The 22,974-nt window shown below is 39.9% G+C and overlaps 1 protein-coding gene across 2 annotated transcripts in view; it reads right to left on the bottom strand.

Annotated features, from left to right (window-relative positions):
* LOC140302998 (programmed cell death 1 ligand 1-like) overlaps positions 1 to 22,713 on the bottom strand; it is a 100,101-nt gene extending 77,388 nt beyond the window's left edge. For both annotated transcript variants that reach the window (XM_072381553.1, XM_072381554.1), the window contains exons 1-2: positions 22,541 to 22,713; positions 10,295 to 10,630 (exon numbers count right to left, since the gene is read on the bottom strand). In XM_072381553.1, the coding sequence (XP_072237654.1) occupies positions 10,295 to 10,630; positions 22,541 to 22,610 (406 nt within the window). In that variant the 5' untranslated portion in view covers positions 22,611 to 22,713. The remainder of the gene's footprint in view (positions 1 to 10,294; positions 10,631 to 22,540) is intronic.
* Positions 22,714 to 22,974: the final 261 nt, after the last annotated feature.

The following is a 22,974-nucleotide window of genomic DNA, read 5'->3' as shown; positions in this document are numbered from 1 at the left end:
ACCAACAGGTGAGATCACATTACTCCTGTTTTGGCATCTCTGGCTCCCAGTATGATACAGAACTGATTTTAAGATCTTATTGAAGACTTTTGTGCATTTCATGGCCTCCGTGTGAGCCAGCACATAGTCTGAGATCCTGCTGCAGGTCTTTTATCTGCTCCAGGAGCTCGGCTGAAAACTAAAGTGGACCAAAGCTGCTGACTGAGCCGTCAGAGAGACTCAGGTTGACTGAGTCCATCATGTCTTTTCAACCCCTCAAACTTCAAACATACAGTATTTATACATTATACAGACTAGTTTTAATGAGAGAGACTGTGTTGATTTTGAGCTTTTACTTTTTATTTCAGTTTGAATCTTTCTTTGGGACTTTTATCATCTTATGATCACTGGTATTTGTTTCTTATTCATGTATCTGGTGGTTTAATTTAGTCCATCTGTCCTGTTTGGAGCAAACTCTCCACCAACAACTATTAATGGTGATAAAAGAAAGAGGACATGTCATGATGTTTGGATTTAAATTCATTCTATAGCTTTATATCAGAATAAGAAAATCTAACTGTTTCTGCTGGTTTAACTGTGATAATTAACTCTAAAATGAAAAGTCATGTTTATGTCCCTCAGCAGCTTTACTACCGGCTTTATTTACCTGCACAGTGTTGGTTTAACACAAACCATAAGCCAGATGTTGGTAAATGTGAGAGGTAGTGAACATCTGTTAGGAGGATGATTTCTGACCAGGTTTAGGAATGAGAATGAGGACAGTTTCACTGCTGCTTTCATTTCCATTTTCTCTTTGAGTAAAAACCAAACACTGAGTTTTACTTTCTGCTGTAATCAGCAAACATCCTGCTGCACTTAATGTTTGTTACACAGAAACGTTGCTGCCACACAGTCAGTACTAATCACCAGTAAATGATTAAAAGCTGCTTTTATGAGCCATCATGGCATCATTACCAGGATCTGTGCATATTTAGCACATATTTAGGTTTAGAGTGGTCCTACATTTTCATTTGATTTGCATTTTTGAGTGTTTTCATGTTGTTTTCATTCCTTTCATGTACACAGCCATATTGTTGGTCTTCCAGCTCAGTCTGCTGTCAATGTGATCAGCTGTGGTCCTCCACTGCTTCAACAGTCCTCCCAAAAATGCACAGGAGTTGTGTGGCTATGCTCTTCTGCCTCATGTCAATGACCATATCTTTGGTCTTGTCCATGTTCAGCAGCAGGTGAATTATATGCAACCACTCCACAAACCCGTCCATCAGCTCTCTGTACTCCTATTCCTGACCTCCATTTGAAGAGGATGTTTCCCCAGCACCAGCACCCTCTCATTACACTGTCATTGTTTATTATGTAATAATATCACAGCATCGATTAGTAAGTGGAAAGCAAACAACAGGCAAGCAGAAAAGAGTATGAAGCAGAAATCTTTAATAGCACACACATGCATATTAAATTCATAGTGGCTGCTGTATTTTCTCATTGTCTGACCAGCTGGTCATCAGCGTCTGACACGCACACACAAACAGAGAGACTATATAACAATTCACTTAACAGCTAGCTAATTTATTCAGATTTTTTAACAATAATGGAACAATGCTTGAAATTGTAATATAGTCACATCAAATACACAAGTAATCAGTTTCTAAAAAGGAATAATAGATTGATTTCTTGAAAAAAAACAAAAACAAAGAAGAGCACTTAGATGCCATGTGTAAGCCATTTTTTCCAACTGTGCCCGAGTCAAATGAGCAGAAAGAGAAAAGTTATCCTGTAACTTTGCCACTGACACAGACATAGTGGATATAAAAAGATGCTACACCCACGTGGTGTCAAAGATTACATTGATAGAATCAGACTGTGAGTAAAAGAAAGACTGAACTTGTAGTTATCCTTTTACATTTATCTTCTTCTGTCCTTATCGCTACAGCTTAAAATCACTCTTGAAATGTTTAAAATGTTTAAAAATACCTGAACTAAAATGGTCCACATAAGAGCAAAAGTGCACATTCACCAGTTGACATCAAGGCGTATTTGCAGCCATCTCTCTGTTGATTCAGTGCTGTTCTTTTTTTTCATGGTTGGCCTGTCAGAGAGAAAACACAATTATACAACCTCTCAGTGCTTCCTGTGGCACAAAATGTATTTGCATGAATAATTCAAATAAGCTTTCCTGTACATTTGTTCCAGCCGTGTTTTTTTCTATTTTCTCTTACATCTCCCTCATTACATCCAGCCATTATCAACAGGATTCAATACAGGTTGATCCAGTTAGTAGGATGTGCTCAGTATTAGTCAAGTGAGCAGTTTTATAGTTATATGAAAGTGAATGACAAAACTTTTAACAGACTACAAGCTGCAGTTCAGACCATTCCTGGGTGCTTTTTAGGTGTGAAAATTAGGACTGCGACTCGATTAAAAAAATTAATCTAATTAATTAGAGGCTTTGTAATTAATTAATCTAAATTAATCGCATTTTTAATTGCATATAAATATTTGACCTGAAATCAATGAGAAGCATTTTTTATCACGTGGATTTTAGAATACCATTGAATAATGACTGAATGCATAAGCTTAAGCAACAAAACATTGTGGTTTTTTTCAAGGTGGTACTTAACCAACCGGGCTCTTATCAACGCTTCCATCCATCCATCAGTTTAAAAAAATAAAATAAAATTATGCCTTTTAATGGACAGGACAGTTAAAAAGAGACAGAAAGCAGAGAGTGGGGGAATGATATGCAGTAAAAGACCATCTGATGCCGGCTTTGAACCGGGGCCGACAGCAGCGAGGACTGTAGCCTCTATACACAGGGCGCCTGCACAAATCAGTACTATGTTACCGACCACCTGTTTGTTTTTTAAAACAAAATTTGCCATCCACGTGACCAACCAAAGCGGTCTCATCAGCTTCTTGTCATCCAGTGAGAAACATTCCGCGGTGTAAAAATAAGTGCAATTAAAATGCGTTAATTTTTTTAACGCATTATTTTTTATGTAATTAATTAATCTTAATTAATGCGTTAAAGTCCTGGCTCTAGTGAAAATTAGGGCCCCTGATCATTTAAGTTTGCTTTGATGGTGACAATCAAATGTACCTGCTGAGCATTTTAGTCAATTGTTTGCATTGAAAATGAAGAGTTCTCTTTATGACCAGTACAAGAAGGAGGAATGATTATACTAGGTCAAAACTGTCTCAGGCATATTCTAAGGAATGCTTGAAAACTCATGCGTACACATGCACGCACAGAGTAAATTATTCATGCCCTGTCCTATGTTACAATCAAAGATAAATGTAGATTTGGGGGTATTTATGTGTTACAAGTACAAGAATGATTCATAGATGCTAAGAACACATTTAAAAACTCAAAACACAAATAATTATCAAGAATTTGAGGTGTTGCTTTATCAAAAAATAATGATTATATTGATGTAAAATGGTAATAAAACTTATTTTTCTAATGGTTGATGAATGCGTGAAGGAGCATACCCAGGAGAACACCAACAAGAAGAGCCCCAAAAACTGAAGCAGCAATGCATCCTTAAAATGAACAAAAAAGTTGACACATCATTAATAATGTAACAATCAATACATCACATACAGAACATTTGATATTAAACGCAACAAAAACAGAACAGAAAACATTACATTTCCCTGCATTCTAAATTACTAGAAAAGTGAAGAGACCATTCCCATTATGTTTGTTTTAGAAAAGCGTCAAACAATGATATCTTGTTGTAGTATCTCTGATAGCATTATGTCTTGCTTTGTTTTGTTGTGTATTTTTCTACCGAGCGTTTTCTTGTCAAAATACAAATTTGGAAAGATTGTACTATGGTTTTGTGAACGCTGAGCCACCTTTGTGATTTCTTCTGGTGAGGATAATATTTTCTAACATCCTTTATGACGAGTAACCATGCCAACAAGAGAGTTGAGAGTTTACATGTGGTAGCAGCTGACTAAGCCTTTCAAACTCCAACTAATGCCTGTAATATGACCACCTATTAGTTGAGTAGGAGACGTTGTGCATGTGGGGCAAAAGGGAGAAGAAGGAATAGGACATTTAAACCACTTTTTCCTTGATCATCATGGGTATTATAAGATCACTGGTAAATAAAATGGATAAGCTTTGAGAAAGGATAAGTACAAGAATAAAATCTTTTTTTTTTCAAGACTGCAGAAATGTAAAATATGACAGACTAGCTTTAAAATGTTCTAAGCAGACAGTCTCCAGATAGAGCAGTAATGAGCAAGGAGGGATGGTTAAGGATAACAAGGAAAAAACTGAGAACTGTGACAGCAACAGTCAATCCAGTGGAGAACTCTGAAACTGATGATAAAAAGTTAATGTTACACTCAGAATGTAATTGAATGTGATTCACAGCAGATTCAACATCAAACAAACAGAGCAACAATATCTGTGAATGCTTTCAAAAGTCAAACATTATGTGGAGATTAAACCATCCAGACTGTGACTTTAGGAATGTATCTAACATCCAGTTACCTCAGAGTTGACCTGACTTCCATGTTTTAGTCTACTTCATCTTTCTGAGACTTGTTGTTCATCAGTATGCAGCATGTTTGATTCTTCTCTACTTTCAGCTTTGACACATGACTTTAACTTTACTCCTACTGAGATATGAAAGCATGTGACAGTCTGTCTATAACCGAGGCTTTCTGCAGCCTGAGCTGAGGCTACGACTCTGTCTTACGTGTCATGAGAGAATCTACATTTTGTGATGGTCATCATTAGAAATGTTAAATTACACAGCAGCTTTACTACCGGTTTTATTTACCTGCACAGTGTTGGTTTAACACATATATTTAGCACATATTTAGGTTTAGAGTGGTCCTACATTTTCATTTAATTTACATTTCCGAGTGTTTTCATGTTGTTTTTCAGTCTGTGAGCTGATTCAAACCAACCTGAACATCTCCAGCTAACAGAAACTTCAGTGGGTTTCTCTGTATTTTTGGAACATTTGGCACATCAGTTCTTCAGCTACACGTGAAAATAAAAATGTCACAGATTTAGATGATTTTAACATCTAAATCATCACGTGTTGTTTTAGTTTCTCTCTTATATTTGTTGTTTTAGAATATACTTTGCTGTTAATCTAAACAGATGTTCAGCTAAAATTATTTCAGTGTTTCAAAGGAAATCAAAGAAATCTCACCAGATGCCGTTGAAGCTGCACCTGAAAACAGAAATTATAATTCATTAAAGAAAATTCACATCCTGTTAAATTTTGTGCTATCTTTGTTCCTAACAGGAAGTTAAGAAAAAGCTGAAATGTGAAGCACAACATAATTACAGCTGAAACATCCTATGAAATTTGGATATTTTCTAAACCAGTTTCTAACAACAAATATAATCATTTAAGTGCCAGCAAACACTACAGAGTCTGATCATAACTTTCACGTATTTAATCACTTTCTGCTCAATTTCTTCTGTTAGAAAATAAAAATCACCTGAAATCATGTCATCAAAAGTAATTTTATAGTGGTTTTAAAATATAATATAATGAAAATGACAGTTTCAGTCAAATGTTTGGACACACCTACCCACTCTTTAGAATAATTCTGTGTCTAAAAAGTTTTGACTGGTACTGGATGTGCAACACATCTGTTATCACAGCTGAATTCTGTCCTGATACAAACTTCCATTTTATTACCAACACCTGTGACATTAACGTCTCATGTTGTTCAACTACTCTGCCAACAAAAGGAAGACAACAAGCATCACAGTGTTAGATTTAACAGCAGTGTCCCAAAGGTCTGTTCAGGCCTGCACATTCTCCCACTGCAGCACATGTCACAGGTGCAAAGCATTGTGGGAATGTGACAGAAACAACAATACAGCGACAGCATAGTGACAATGGCAGAGATGGCAGTTTTCTAGCTGATGTGTTATATAGATTTTTGTACTTCATCACCACCTTGGACAGCTGATCGTCAAAACTTTCTTCATTGGGGCCAACATCTTCTTCATTTTGTCTCGATTTAAACTCTTATTCCAGGCATCATTTATTTATTAAACCGTAAAAAGGAAACTCACCTGAGTGGGACACAAAGGTCTCTACAGAAAGGACTTCATGACAGATGTTTCTCTGCCTTGCAACACAGTGATAGTTGCCTGTCTTTATCACAGTCGCAAAGAGAATAACATCAAAGTTGTCTCTGTTTTTAAAAGACTGGATATTTTCAGCAGGAACAATGACTCCAGCACGGTCCTGCAGCTCGAGTTCAGGTTTTGGATATGCATTTTGAGCCGCACATTGCAACAGCATCCCATCATTTGTTTGGTTTATTATCCTGATATTTGGCATTCGACAGGTACCTGTGGACAAAATGTAAAGAACAATTCCAGAATTATTCTTTGTATTAGAGGATTGTAATTTGTGTTACTAAGTAAAGGCCTTAATGCTAGATCTCAAAAAGGTCTTTGAAGAAAATGCCCTAAAAATATATTATCAAATTAAGGATGTTGGCATGTGTGTGTGTATTTATTAGTGATAAATTCACACACACCGCAGTGACATAAAGTTCAATGTTGTTATCAGAATAAGAAACTCAATATATTTTCATGTCTTCTCTTTCTTAACCATGGTTATCATACTTCATGATCTTAGGTCAACATCTGTATCAGTTTTAGCTCATTACACATAGACAAATCAACACATTTAACAAATATATTTCAGAGAAAGTCTTATCATCCAGATCTGATTAATTAAGGACAAGTTAAATATAGTCTTTGATCAATTCAGTTTAAAAACTATTTTGGCCATTAATCTAGGTAAGAGAGTAGATTACGGACTGCATGAACAGGTGACATGGTCAGTGACATCATCGGAAACTCAACTCATCATTATATTTTTCCTCAGTTCTGTCCTTTAATCTCTGCGTTGGAGAATGTATGTGACCTAAAGTTTACATAAAAGATTAATTAAAAGATACACTAAATTATTGACGTCGTCCCATAACGTCAGTACAGATGTGACATATCTTGTTTGATAGCTTCCATGTTAATTTTCTTTATGAACATTTATTTCTTTATTTTTATAAAATCATGAATCTAGGTGAAGAATGAACAAGATTAAAGATTAACAATCTTTGTTTTATGTCAACTAACAATTAGCAATTTATGTAAAAATCACGACAGTTAAAAGGTATGACTTGGTAAAAGTACAGACATAACAGATAAAAGTGCACCTCATTTTAAGTCTTTACATTCCAAAAACTAACATTAGCTCATTTAAACTAAAGCGGAAATAAGATGCATCTGAATAAAAATAGATTACCGCCACTGTTTAGTTTACACGAAGTGTAACAAAGTGAAACAAAGTTTCCAAAAAACAACAATTCATAGTCACAGTTATTGTATAAGTATTATCGGAAGGTTATCCCTTAACGCCCAGGAACAAAACTAATCAATAAGCATCTTTCTTCGATCAAAAGTGACGAATTTAGAGGACTTTTAACTCAGTTAGCCAATCAGAGGAGAGCATCACTATGGAAGCTACATTTTATCAAATAGACAGCAACTTTTAACCAACAGTAAATCAGTACAGTGAAAAACACTCAGATCTGTTTGTTGCCAAAGAAATAAGATGTATGATCATATATGAATGTGGATCTATTGTATGTCTCTGATGTCCTTAATTACATAATAAGAACAAATGATTAGGTCAAAGCTTAAAATAACTTTTTTATAGTTATGTTTAACATTAATGGACACAATATTATGAACGAAATTTATCCTAATTGTTTGACAAATTTTAGGAGACTTTTGCAGTGCTCTGTGGCCATCTGCTGGTGATTGTCTGTGCTACACTTTTTGAAATATCTTATGTTTATGTTTATGTATATAGCAGACGCTTTTATCCAAAGCGACTTACAAATTAAGATATAACAAGCTATATAAAAAGCTAACAATAAACTACATAGAAGGAACATACTAGTTCGACTCTGTCAGAGGTGACAGAATAGAGATAGGGTGCAGGCATAGAAGGGAGTGCAGAAAGATAAAGTGCAAAGATAGAGGGGGTAGGGAAGTACAAGGTAAGTGCTAGGATAGGAGATGCTCTCTGAAGAGCTGGGTTTTCAAGAGTTACTTGAAGATAGACAGGGACGCCCCTGTTCTGGTAGCGCTCGGTAGGTCATTCCACCATCGTGGGACGACATATGAAAAGAGTTTGGATTGTCTTAGATGTGGCGTAGGCACTGCTAGACGACAATCCTGGGATGAATGGAGGGACCGAGTTGTGACATAAGCCTTTGCAAGAGCATTCAAGTTGATGGGAGCCGTTCCATTAAGCACTTTGTAGTCAGTGACTTGAATTTGATGCGTTGCAGTGGAGTTCAATGAACAGAGGGGTGACGTGTGTTCTTTTAGGCTGATCGAAGACCAGACGCGCCACCACGTTCTGGACCATCTGCAGAGGTTTCATAGTACAGGCTGGGAGACCAGTTAGGAGAGCATTGCAGTAGTCAGGGTGGGAGATGGCCATGGTCTGCACCAGAAATTGGGTGGCATGTTGGGTTAGGTATGGTCTGATATTTTTTATGTTTAGTAATGCAAAGCGGCACGAACGAGCAACCGAGGTAACGTGATCTTTGAAGGTTAGTTTGTCATCAATCATGACACCCATGTTTCTAGCAACCTTTGATGGAGCAAAGGGATTCAGTTTGGATGCAGATGCTGTGGTGTATGGTTGGTTTGGCTGGGAAGACAAGCAGTTCAGTTTTTGGGAGGTTAAGTTGGAGGTGATGGGCTTTCATCCATGTTGATATGTCAGAGAGACTGTCTGAGATTTGTGCTGAGACCGTGTGGTCGTCAGGTGGGAATGACAGATAGAGCTGAGTATCATCAGCATAACATTGGTATGAGATCTTAATACTACATCATTCAGTCAATTTAGAAATTTCAGCACATATTGTTGACAAAATAAGATTGGTGTCCAGTTAATATCAGCCTTATATCCGGTATTATGACTGGTTACTGGATTTGAAACATGAAGTGAAAGGTTAAAAACAGCATTGCAGCATAAAGCTGCAGACATGTGCATGGTTGTGATCAGCGCTAAGAGGTTAAGATATACTCTAAAAAGGAAAACAAGATATGTTAGAATGATATCATAAACTTGGCTAACACATAGAACAGAGAAAATTACATTTGAATGTAACCCCCCCCCATCCACTTTTTTTAAACATATTTTTCAAACATCAAAACAAAAAAAATCAGAACCCACAAGCTCAAATTTCATAAATATTGCAGCTCCTTTACAGAAGAGACTGGTTAAATCAGTCCTAGATGGATTGAAATCACAAAGTCAGAACAACTGGCTCTTATGGTCACGTTACTTTCCTCCAGGGGAGAATTGGTTGTCAATTTGCTGCAACAACTACTAACTTATTTCAGTGGTATTTCAGTAAGGTGTGAGAAACACGTTGCGTTTTCAGCTCTACTGGTGTTGGGTTAGAGCCAGGATGGAAGGTTGTCCATGATTAAATATTGATAATATTTGTGACTTTTGTGCCATAAACAAAACAAAAAGAAAGTAACATGGTAACTGCCAAGCTTCACAGGTGCTTTAGGTGGATTTGGTTACCTTTGGACTGAGGCAGGATATTTCCAGTCATTTTACTAAGATAACTGAATGTTTGCAGTGGCTAAATGTATCGTATACAGATGTATGTACAAGCTTATGAGACATATTTAATTCTCGGTTAAAGTTTGCTCAGTTTGTGTTCTCTGGGCTGGACTGTGGACACCAAACGTGAGATCATGTTACTTGTGAAGAACATGCTCCATTCATGCTCCACTTGGCTGAGGTGCCACACAGGCTGGAGAGTGAAAATGCCATCAGTACCAGTATGTGACATAAGAGCAGATTATGCTTCAAACAAACTAGTCCAACAGGCCTGGGTAAAAGTGGTCATAGCTGCATTGAGGAAAATTTCAAAGATGGATGATACTGAAGAAACATTTTCTCATTGATAATAATACATCTGTGCCATCTGATGATGGTTTTGGATGATGGAATTGATGGTTGCACTCAAAAGGAGGCGAGAGAAGTATAAATCCTGTTGACCATCTTACCAGCAACACTGACTTTGAAAAAGTCAGGAGAAATAAAGAGACTGTTATTGAAAGCAAGTATCGGTTATGTTTGACACTGAGAGAATCCCTCCTCGTGTGGCTACAGTCCTGCTGAGGTTCTGCCTGCTGTTCATTCTGACTCATCGGTAAAAAAATGTAAAAATCTGGTGTTTTATGACAGAAATCACTCACCAACAACAAGTTGAATGTGGAATATTCTTTCAGGCTGCAGATGTGGAAATTCACAGGTGTAGTTTCCACTGTCAGCCACCTTGGTGTTTCTGATCATTATGGAGGCGTTGCCGTTCCTCAGTTCTTCTGGAAAATGTGAGACTCGACCTTTGAACTGCTCATCTTGACCAGATCGACCATTATTGTAATGACAGCCAGCATCATACATGAACACCTGCTTCTGAGGATCCTTCTTCCAGTCAAACAGATTTAGTTCAAGGTTCTCCTTGGAGCTGAGGACGCAGGGTAAAACTACATCACTTCCTTCTTCTACGGTCACTTTGATGACCGCTGGACCTGGAAGATGTAAAATGTGATAATCAATACATTTACATGCTGAGTAATAACAGAGAAACAGACATATGGAAACGTGTTGCTATACAAGCCAGCTTCTGAAATCATTATATCACCTTAACCTACTTCTGATGCCATGTTTCCAACTATGCCAAGGGTGTACCCCGCCTTTCGCCCGATGACTGCTGGGATAGGCTCCAGCCCACCCGCTACCCGACCACGGATTGACGGTATAGAAAATGGATGGATGGATGGATGGATGTTTGACAAATTTTAGGAGACTCTTGCAGTGCTCTGTGGCCATTTGCTGGTGACACATTGGTGTAGGGTTAGAGCCAGGATGGAAGGTTGTCCATGATTAAATATTGTTAATATATGTGGATATAAGGGTTCATTGGACTTATGAGTCATGAAAAAAGAAAAAGATCCATTGATCTTTTGTTCTGATGTTTGTTTCTGTGACGCTCATGAAATGTGTGGTTACATTTTATGTAGTTTTTTTTTGTTTTATTTTGAAAATATTATTTCTATGAAAGAAATATGTTTATATGTGCCACAATGTTCAATTATTACCTCTTGGAAGAGCAAAGAGAGTAATTCCGTGTTACCAGTAGGAGGCAGTGTGACAGTTGCTTCTCCACTCGGACTCTCCTTATGAACCTTTGTTTACTTCCTCATTCATTCATCCTCATATAGAGCGAAGCTGCACTGAACAGAAGCAAACAGTCGCCTGTCTCATTCTTTCTCCTGTTTTACAGGTTGGTGGTGTTTTAAAACTTATATATATATATATATATATATATATATATATATATATACCTACATGTGTGTTATACAATTAAATAGGATGTTAGACCAATTTCAGGGTTCTGAAAATGTTTTAAGGGTCTCTGAACAAGTGGCAAGACAGACGGTTCTCGGCGTGACTCAAGATGGCGCCGCTGTATACTTTTTTTCCGCGTGCGACCAAACCATGTCGTAGTTTCTGGCTCCAGCACATTTAATTTTGTGTTAAAAATTATTCTTTTGCGTACAGTATTGTGTTACATGGGTAAATTAATTGAATGTTATAGTTACAGAGAGGAATATGTATTTTGTTAATATTGTAAGCAGTTAAAATTGTTAAATCGTGTAAGTCTTCAGCTCAGGCATTTATCTTGAATCAACAGTCATTTAAGAGCAAAATGCTAGTTTCTTTTTATTTGCGCTACGAGTGAGATTAAGTAAGGCAACCTGTGAGAGCCTGTATGTTTTATATTTCATGGTTTTATTTTCAGTAGTTGTGAACTAAATGGTAGCTCAGTTAATTGACTGAATAAGGGAGCATAAATGCAGTGGTCCGCTGAATTCAGGATTATTCTTAATGAAGAATTTGGAAATGTATGTTTTATTTGGGAAACGAGGATTATGCTGCAACTAGCCTATATGTATTTTGGTTTTGTTTCTGATATTGTGGATGCTAAATGACACTTGAATATGGAAAAACAAAATACAGAAAAAGGATAAAAGAGAAAAGAAAAGAGAGATCTTATAAATTGATAAATAAATTCTACTGAGCGAAGCTGCAGTGAACAGAAGCAAACGGTCGCCTGTCTCATTCTTTCTCCTGTTTTACAGGAACCTTATTTGTGTACTACTCCGCTTGGGACCTGTTACAGATTTATGTAACAGGCTCTTTATGGGGGCTCGTCCGGGATCCGCGACACCTGTGGTGGGAGAATGTCGTTGATCCAGTGATCCCTGAACTCGTGGCCCAGTGTGAGACACGTCATCAGAGCCGGGAGCTGCAAGAATTCAAGGCGTCTGACAATGTTTCACTCACTCCACATGTGACAGACACTCCACTTACTGACAATGGCTGTAACCAGTCCTGCAGCCCACAGGCCATGCTTTCGCCTTGCTCAAATGCTGACCAGCATTCCATCAACACCGCTGAAAGCATGATTGCTCTCAATGACCTTCCCCTCCTACAGAGGAAAGAATTCAAAATTCATGGTGGACAAATTGGTGATAATGCATATGATATAAGCTACAGCAATATCAGTAAGAAAATTGACCTAGGACTGAAAGACAAGTACACTGAGGGTGAGCTAACTAGAGCAGTGTTTCGTATCATAAAGCCCGGCAACTTCAAGGATATGCTCTCCAGCAAGGATGAGATGACAATATCAGAGTTAAAGAGCTTCCTGCAATCACACTTGGGAGAGAAAAGCAGCACTGAACTGTTTCAGGAATTGATGAACGCCAAACAGCATGAGCATGAAACACTGCAGCAGTTTCTCTACAGAGTGATGGGGCTCAAACAAAAGGTGATGTTTACATCCAGAGAAACAGATTCAGATATTAAGTACGAGGCACGAACAGCACAAAATGTATTCCTTCGCACAGTCGATCAGGGCTTGAATGAGAAACATGATGACATTCGGCGTGAGTTGAGGCCCCTCCTCTCAGACCCTACAATCACTGATGAGATGCTTCTAAGAAAAGTTAACAAAACAACAAATGAGGAGAGTGAGAGGCAAAGACGTTTGAGGCGCAGCACCCGCCCAAAAACAGCTCACGTACAGAGTAGTGAGAGTAACACTGGTGAGGTGAGCAAAGAAAAGTGTAACACTGACACCAATACTAAAGGTGAGCTACTTCATCAACTGAGCGCTCAAGTGCAGGCCCTGACTCAGGCTGTAAGCTCCCTACAGTCAAATGCTCCAGCAACAGCGAAGCAATCAACATCTAATCCTCAGCCCCAGTGTACCTGCCAGTGTCCTAATACACATAGCAGGCAGCTAAGAAAAGGGAGACCACGTGGTTGCCCTAACTGCATTGCCAGCAATCGGACTGACTGCAATCACTGCTTTGCTTGCGGTGAAGAGGGGCAAGCTGTGACCGACAGTAGCATTAAGTCCCACCCAGACAACAGCAAACAAGCCGTCACCTCCTCACCCACCAGCTGAAAGTATATCAACATCACAGCGAGTAGCTAAACTAATTGGAGAGAAATGGTTATTGAAATGTAATCTGACTGGGTATACTGTGACTGCTCTTCAAGACTCTGGTGCACAGGTCAGTATTATAGACCACTCAGAAATACCTACCTAAGCAAGAAGTGCGTCCTCTCAGTGAGCTCTTGGGAGACAGAAAACTCGATCTCACTGCAGCCAATGAAGAACCGATACCATATGATGGATGGGTTGAACTCACCTTTAACTTACCTGGCAATGATGATCCAAACCTCGCCATCAGAGTGCCATTCCTGGTCAGTCAGGTGAGTCTTGCGAGGCAAATAGTGGGCTTCAGTGTGATCAAAGAGCTCATCCTAGGGCAGGAGGGTAGAAGGGTGTTGTCAGTGTTATTGCCAGACTGCTGGAAGATGCCATGCAGGTTGAAAGTGACAACGCTGAGGCAATTGTAAACTTTATACAGACCCAGGAGCCCACTCATGGCCATGCACTGGTGAGAGTTGGTCAGCATGAAGTCGTTGTCCATCCTGGCCAGATTGCCCGCATCAAATCTAAGGTGCCGGCGCTGTTCGAGGTCAGCTATCCAGACATAAAACTGGAACAGCTAGACCTTGGTGATGGCCTGGTTGAGGTTCACCACACCAGGCAGCCTTATGTAGAAATCCCAGTGGGCAACCATACCCAACACAACATCACGCTGGACCACTTCACAGTGTTAGGCAGTATCCAGCCCATCGACAAGATAGTGGAAACAGACCAAGCAGATTGCATTGAGATCAACAAAGTCGACTCATCTGTTCCTGACTGCGGGGGAGACAAAAGTGAAACAGAGCAGCCACCCCAGCGGTGGCAACCCCCCGTCGAGCTAAGCCATTTAAATGAGGAACAACAAGAACTGGTGAAAACAATGCTTTGTGAGGAGTCAAATGCCTTTGCGCGGGATGATAATGACATAGGATGTGTTCCAAGCCTCCAAATGAGTAAAACACTGAAGGATGACATCCCAGTACAGCAATCCTACGCAGCAATCCCCAAGCCCCTCTACCAAGAAGTCGAGGAGTATATTCAGGACTTATTGGAAGAAGTGGATAGTAAAATTAAAGTCCCCATACTCCGCCCCAGTAGTTTGTGTTCGCAAGAAGGACGGGAGCTTGAGCCTGTGCATTGATTACAGGTTCCTGAACCAAAAGACAGTCCCAGATAGACACCCCCCTGCCCCGTATTCAAGACCTGATTGACACGCTCGGTGGGTACAGCTGTTTCTCAATTTTGGATCAGGGAAAAGCCTATCATCAAGGGTTCATTGCTGAGGGGTCACGGCACCTGACAGCATTCATCACTCCATGGGGCTTGTACGAGTGGGTGAGTATCCCCTTTGGACTTTCGAACGCACCAGCAGCATTTCAGAGGAGCATGGAGGAGATGCCCAACTCTTTGCGGGATGAATGCTGTATCCCCTACCTCAACGATGTTCTCTGTTATGCTAAGACATTTGAGGATCATGTTGAGGTTCTGCAACGCGTCCTGAGGGCTCTCCAATGCCACGGTGTGAAACTCAGACCAACCAAGTGCGAGCTCTTAAAAAAGGAGGTTCGTTATGTGGGGAAGCTGGTCTCGGCCAATGGAATTAGGGTCGACCCCAAGGACCTGGAAGCTATCCAGGTTCTGAGGGGTAAAACCCCCAGCACTGTCGGAGAAGTCCATAAGCTCTTTGGATTCCTGAGCTATTACTGGACGTACGTTCAAGACTTCTCAAGAGTCGCCAAACCGTTGTATGAGCTCCTACAAACCAAAACCACTGCCGTGGTGATGCCTCAGCCCAAGCAAAGGAAAGGAAAAGGGGCACAGCTGTCTTCCAGGACCCCAGTGAAGTGGGCTGAAGAGCACCAAAGGGCCCTCGACCAGCTCATACACATCTTGTCCAATCCGCCAGTGCTTGGTTATCCTGATTTTGACCTCCCTGTTGTGCTTCATACAGATGCGTCAGAACAGGGGCTGGGCACTGTCCTGTACCAGCGGCAGGGAGGAAAGCTGAGGGTGATTGCCTACGGGTCCAGAACATTAACACCTGCAGAACGTAACTACATTGACGCTGACACTCTGTCTAGGTTGCCCTTAGACATTGACAGTTATGTGGACTCATGCACACAGGAGCTGCCCAGAGAAACCATTCTGGCAACATGGGAAGGCAGCAGAGTTGCTAAGCAACGAGACGTCACCTATGTAGCTGTTCTCAACTTGTCGCAGCATGATTCAACCATGCAGTGACCAGAGCTGCTCCCAACCATGAGCCACGACAAGCTCATGAAATCTCAGCAAGATGATCCTGTCATCAGTCAAGTCATCAGACTGAAAGAGACTAACAACACTGACCAGTGACATTAGAGGGGGAGTTAGGTTACATTTCCATGCAGTTGGTAAAAAGTTATAAACAGAGATATGGAAGCATCAGTTTGTGGTTTTACATGGTGAAAAGCAGCATCCTGCTGATTCCAAAACAGAAAATTAGAGCTTTTCTCCATTTTTCTTTTCTGTGGCATGAACAAAACAAAAAGAAAGTAACATGGTAACTGCCAAGCTTCACAGGTCCTTTAGGTGGATGTGGTTACCTTTGGACTGAGGCAGGATATTTCCAGTCATTTTACTAAGCTAACTGAATGTTTGCAGTGGCTAAATGTATCGTATACAGATGTGTGTACAAGCTTATCAGACATATTTAATTCTCGGTTAAAGTTTGCTCAGGTTGTGTTCTCTGGGCTGGACTGTGCACACTAAATGTGAGATCATGTTAACTTGTGAAGAACATGCTCCATTCATGCTCCACTTGGCTGAGGTGCCAAGCAGGCTGGAGAGTGAAAATGCTTTGATAAATTCAGTAGAAAGCAGCTAGAGATCAACAAAGTGGGAAGAGTAGAGATTAAGTGTGAATATCAAGATAAGTTATGGATGAGATGATGGCAGAAGAGGCCGAGGTGAGTGAAGGCAAAGCAGGCAAGCGGATGAAAAGGGTGATTGACCAGGAACATTAGGAGGATCGACCAAAAAGAGTCTGTAGGCTCTGAGATGATGCAGAAGTTTGCAGTTACACTGAACTGGGTAGATGGAAAGTAAGAAAGAGTCTCTGCAGCAGACAGTTTAGGTCATGGGCAGATTGGCTCCTTGATTATTTCCTGAGACCTGCAGCTGATTCTGTGACGCAATGGAGGTGGTTCAATAACACTTCTTTGTATGGAAACACACTTCTGTGTGTGAGAAGTTTTGTGTCTTAGCCATTTGGCTAAGCAGGAAGATGTTGCATGGGTGGCTGCGCTAAATATTCTTTCGCCAGATGTTCATCAGCAGACAGATGTTAACCTATACAACATCAGCCACTATCAAGTGTTTCACAGACTTATTACAGTAAAAAGGTGAGTGATCAGATTACAGTAATCTGATTACTTTAATCAGATTACTGTAATGTGTACTTCTTGCATGAAAATGTTTCATATTTTCAACGTTATTTTTAACACTGGGATTTCTGTTGTGTTAAAATTTCAGCTGAATTTTTCATTACTGACCGAGTTAAGAAGTGTTAGCTAAGATTTATCTGCGAGCCAGATACAGTCATGAGAAGAGCTGTAATCTTATTACTTTAATAAAATTACTGTAATCTGATTACTTTTCAAAATATTACTGTAATCTGCTTACTTTTATAAGATTTCTGTAATCTGATTACTTTCTATAAATATCACTGTAATCTGATTACTTTAATAAGATTACTGTAATCTGATTACTTTTTAATAAAAAATTACTGTAATCTGATTACTTTAAAATATTACCGTAATGTGATTACTTTTTAAGATTACTGTAATCTGATTATTTTTATAAGATTACTGTAATGTGGTTATAATCAGGTTATAATAACAGTTAACCCTTGAGGCGTCAGAAGTTTTTTTCGAAAATCCTTGATTTTGACAAATGAATTTCAAAGGGCTATATCTTAAAACTGATAGGAGATAGAGACTAAAGAAATGTTAAGGATGACCCAAAGTTTATGTAGGAAGCAAATTGACACACCTAATTTGCATATTATGACGTCATGGTGTAGCAGCCATCTTGGATTATAGAATTTTTATGAAATTTTCATGTTTCAATGATGAAATGCAGCCTTTTTCCCCCAAATATGTCCCTATGAATGTCTGTGCTATATTCAATATTATATATTTAATGTACTAGACAATGCAAAATGTTCAGGGAAATAGCAAAGAGTAAACCAACACTGGGGCTGCACGGTGATGTGGTGGTTAGCACCATCGCCTCACAGCAAGAGGGTTCCAGGTTCGATCCCCGCCTGGGGCCTTTCTGTGTGGAGTTTGCATGTTCTGCCCGTGTATGTGTGGGTTCTCTCCGGGTTCTCCGGCTTCCACCCACCATCCAAAAACATACATGTTAGGTTAATTGGTGACTCTAAATTGTCCGTGCATGGTTGTTAGTCTCGTTTGTCTCTATGTGGCCCTGTGATGGACTGGCGACCTGTCCAGGGTGTACCCCGCCTTTCGCCCGATGACTGCTGGGATAAGCTCCAGCCCACCCGCTACCCGATTAACGGATTGACGGTATAGAAAATGGATGGATGGATAAACCAACACTGTAAATTATTTCTAGTAAATGGCCGAAAAAATGCACATGAGCGATAACCTCACATTTGTTTGCAGAGGTCAAAATAGGCCTATGCCTATCCATCCAGGTGACACTGTTTGTAGTTTTTATGGTGTGATACCTCTCATTGCATGGTACCACACTAAGACCCACCCCACACTGCCTACACCTGTATTTTGTCTGATGGCGGCCTTTAGGCCGGGTTCGATCAGAACATACCACACAATCTGGGTGGTCATCAGCCTTATACAGAAAGTGATGTTCTGTGAGTCTCTGTGGAATTTCTCCCGATTACTTATTCCTCCCTTTATGGCTCTCTGTCCTGGAGTAGCCTGCCAGTAAACCAGTTACCACGTCTTGCACAAAGACCTTCAGAGACTTGTGAGGAGCCGGAATATAGCTTCAGTAAATTATGTGAGCATTCACCATACTTATGCTAAGAATAGCATTGAAAATTCTGTTATACCACTTTCTTGATCTGTGGGGAAAGAGTTAGGTCTTCATTCTTTGATCTGCTGTGTCAATGCACCCCATGAATGAATTATAATCATCAACACACACAGGTGTATTTATTCATCTGTACCCACTGGTAGTGTGTTTTGTCCTGATGCGTTTTAGATTTCACTGACATCAGACCACTGGTGAAATCTTGAATGTGGCTTGATTTCATGGGAGGCTAAAAACTGATGGGCATAACGATTTGTTTCTACAGTCAGTAAATTCCAGAAATCATCATTGAGAAAAAGTGACAAAAAATCTAGGGTCGAATCAGCATTTGATAGTTCTCTGTCCCCCTGATATCCAACTGTTTCATCAAATGGCTTTATCCAATTTTTGTACCCCACCTGATCAGTCAAATACTCAAAGCCTGCATGTCCATAACCTGGCTTAGTGAGACGCATGTTGGCTGACTTGTCTCTGTGCTGCGTGACAGCGCGTCTGCCTCTAAATGCGCTCCTGTCATGTCTCCACCAAGTGCGCCAACAGGCGCTCCGGTCAGTGAACAGACAGCATGGCTGCGTCTGCATGACCTGCGCCGCTACGGTTTCCCCCAGCTCTTCCAACCTCGTTCCCTCCAGTACTACCATCCCTGCTAACTCCTCGATGCAAACTTTGACCCTGTGAAACATTTTCCTCACCACCAACATTAGTGGGCAAAGGATCTGAAGTTGGTGCTTGGTGCAGGGAAACACTTTGTCCGACTGCTGGTGAGGCGGGGACGCGGGGCGGGAACGTGTTGCCACTAGCGCCGGGACTAGCTAACAGCTGACCGTCATCTTCTGAAGGTAGATTTTCCCCTTCAGAATAAGGATTATTGAATAGAAGATCCAGCGCTTCTTTGCAGGCAAAGTTTTTAGTGGACATTGTGCGATTATTGGAAAAAAATACTCGCTAATGCTGGCTATATCGAGATGGAAAACAACAGGTGTAAAGTCTGCCACTTTTGTCTTTTTGATAACTATGGAGGCATTACCAGACTTTAGCTGATCTGGAAAATGAAAGACACGCCCTTTGAACTGCTTATCTTGACTGGGAAAGCCATTATTGTAATGAGCACACTTGGAATATAAAAACACCTCCATCTTGTCTTTCTTCCAGTCAAAGACTTTGTCTGTGGGATCTGTATTATCGAGCGAACATGGTAAAACAACCTTGTGATCTTCCTTGATATGAAACTTGATGGCAGATGCAACAAGTTTTCATGACAATGCTCACACAGTCTCCATCACTATTTGTATTTGGTGGATAATCCCACTCTTCCTCCACTATTGTTATTAGAGGCAGGTTTCATCTGTAATGTGTCATTTGGTTTTCTTTCTGGCTGTAAAAAAAATTACAACAACTTCATGACTATGTTTCATGAAATTTGGTAGAGAGGTCAATAATATGTCAGCTAGGAACCTATTGCATCACAATGCAGATCTGGATCGTCTTTATATTCTCTTTCAGTTCTTGTTTGTACATCTCCAACATTATGTGGCAGTGATCAACACACGGGTTGTGTTTTCAGGTTGTTTTACTACAGGCATTGCTGCGTTATTAGGAAAAAATGTCCATGGGGGAGGGAGGAGGAGAAGAGGGAAATTGAACAAAGTCAAAATGAACGTTTGAATGTTTTCATCAAGAAGAACAAAACGGAACAAAGAATAAACCAGTTATCCATAGTGTTCTAGAACACCATGAATTTTGGTAAATATACGCAGGGTTGAAAGTAGATTTAAATTATTGCCGGTACTAATATTAAAATAAATCAAACACACCGATCCCAATAGCAACTGCTGTGTTTTGGAAGTAGACGCGCATGCGCACTCAGGTACTGCTGAGTGAACTTTCCGGTGTAGGTACCAGATGTGCTCGGGTTACCAGATCTGCTTGGGGCCCTGCGCCTGTTTGGGTTTACGTTTACCCCACTATTTACATTTTATGAATGAAGTATTTTTTGCCAATATGAGGTTATTTAATAGAAACTCCAACTTTATTACAAACTACATTGCGTCTCATTTCATAAGAATCAGATGTGCTCGGGGTGAAGTCCCTTTCGAAAGATAATGCTGGATTTCTTTGTAAAAGCCGTCCATGTTTCCTACGAAGAGCCGCGAAAACGACTTCAATAGGTTGTTTTTTTACCTCTTCAGTAAGTTGTCCAGACCAATCACATTCCCAATCACATTCCCAATCACATTCCCTTACGTCATCGTGCCAACGTCCAGCCAATAGGCGCAGGGCCCCGAGCAGATCTGGTAACCCGAGCACATCTGGTACCTACACCGGTACGTTAGCTCATGAGCAGTTTCTTTTCCGAGCTAATATGAGGAGACCGAGGGGAGGGGTAGAGAAGCAGGGCAAGAGCCTCGAGGAAGAGAGGGAGATGCCCGACCAAGGCTCCGTCCAGCATGGGCTAAATTTAAAACACAGCACGGACACTTCAGAAACAATTCCGATTGAGTTAATATGACTGTTTAAACAGACAAAGTAGTTTTCAAGACTGCATATTGCTAGTAGAACCGTGACTGGTTCTGAATGAGGGCTTTCAGAATCTTTAGTGGAACGCAGTTCCGGCTTACTTTCACCCCTGCATGCACCACAGATTTTTACATTTGTGTGTTTAAGAGGAAAGTAAACACAATACAACTGTTGTAAACAATAAATATCACCCAGTGACTTAATAAAAACTGGTTAGGACATGAATAGATCATTTCTAAAAGTTCTGAACTAAAGATGGAAACTTTGGCTACTTCAAATTACAGTCCTACATATGCAACATAACCTACAAAAAGAAGAGAACAAGCTTAAATAAGAGAAAGTGCTTTTTATTTCCATGAATAATTTACTAGCCATCTTTTACAATCCACTTTAATGGGAGAAACTTAACTTATCACATAAAACCATAAAAGGAAGCACCTCCAGATTCAGTCAGTTAAAACTCTCCCACCATAAGACCCAGTGAACAAGCCTGAGCTCTATGCATCAGTTAATATTTACTGAATATTGTCTTCTCATCACATTATCACAGTGAGATCTCATAAACTGGAATACAGCTTTATGTTTAATTCCTCTTTACATTATAGAGTAAATAAAATTCTCAAAACAATGACTCAGAGATAATGATGTCACTATGTCCCCCTCCAGTCATGGTACTGTAGTACTATGAAACCTCAGGGTGAGCTTTGCTCATCACACTAAAATGGGGGCAGGATGTAGTTTAACAGCCCATACAGGAACTACAAATTGGTGGTTTCGCCCCACCCCCCGCTTCCCCGGTATGGTTTATAATGTGTCGAAGAAGAAGTGGCAGCAAAAGGTGAAAACTCAACCAGCTGAACATAATGTAACTGCTGGTATTGTTGAGTATCATTTACACCTGAGACAGCCAGGACAGGTGACGTCACTTTAAAACAATACAATGCAAGAGGTGCAGAGAAGAGCAAATGCACTGTACAATTATTAAGGTTTATCTATCAAAACATTTTATTCTAAATATTTCTTTTAAGACTAAGACTTAGGCACAAGGAATTTGGCACAAAATGTCCAATCAAATGTTTAATATTCTTAAAAAACTCCTTTCCAAAATGACATGCCTGACAAAAATACTAAAATATATTGAGGGATGGCAGTGGTTTGATTGGTATTTTCGAGGGATTTCTGTTCAATATTTTCAAACGGCTAAAGGCTGCTGTGAGAGGCGCAGCAGCTTCCATTATCTCCTCACTTTTCTCAAGTGTTAAAACTCAAGAATCATACGTGTTCACAGACTGTTAATTTAAACATATCTGCATTTGCAAAGACTATCTAAAATATAAAGAATTATTTTTCTTACCGGTTTCATCACCAAGTGTCCTTGCAGACCACGCCAGGACGAAGAGGCACACGAGTGATAGAAGCTCCATTGCTGCCGAAGTCCCCTGAGGATCTGAAACATCACTTCACGATCTCTCTATAAAGGAGAGTGTAACCACTCCTCTCACCTGCACTGACGCAGTCTAAACAAATTCAGTTCTAGGAATAGTTGCACAACTTACTGCACAAACCCCTTTATGAACATGCAATTTGTGCAATGATTGTACTCTGTGATTACTTTCTTTTCCTTGTTTACAGTTGATTTAGCATTTACATTGTTGCCTTGTTTGCTGCTCCATATGTGCCTTTAATTGCCCCTCGGGTACAAATAAAGTTTTTTTTAACTGAATTGAATAATGAAAGTTTATAATGATTATTAAGGGAAACAAAATGCTGGAACACTGTAGTTGTCCT

This window comes from Leuresthes tenuis, unplaced genomic scaffold (assembly GCF_036924035.1).
Source record: "Leuresthes tenuis unplaced genomic scaffold, fLeuTen1.0.hap1 SCAF_3, whole genome shotgun sequence".
NCBI classification, from domain to species: domain Eukaryota; kingdom Metazoa; phylum Chordata; class Actinopteri; order Atheriniformes; family Atherinopsidae; genus Leuresthes; species Leuresthes tenuis.
This window is presented reverse-complemented; position numbering and strand designations above follow the sequence as displayed.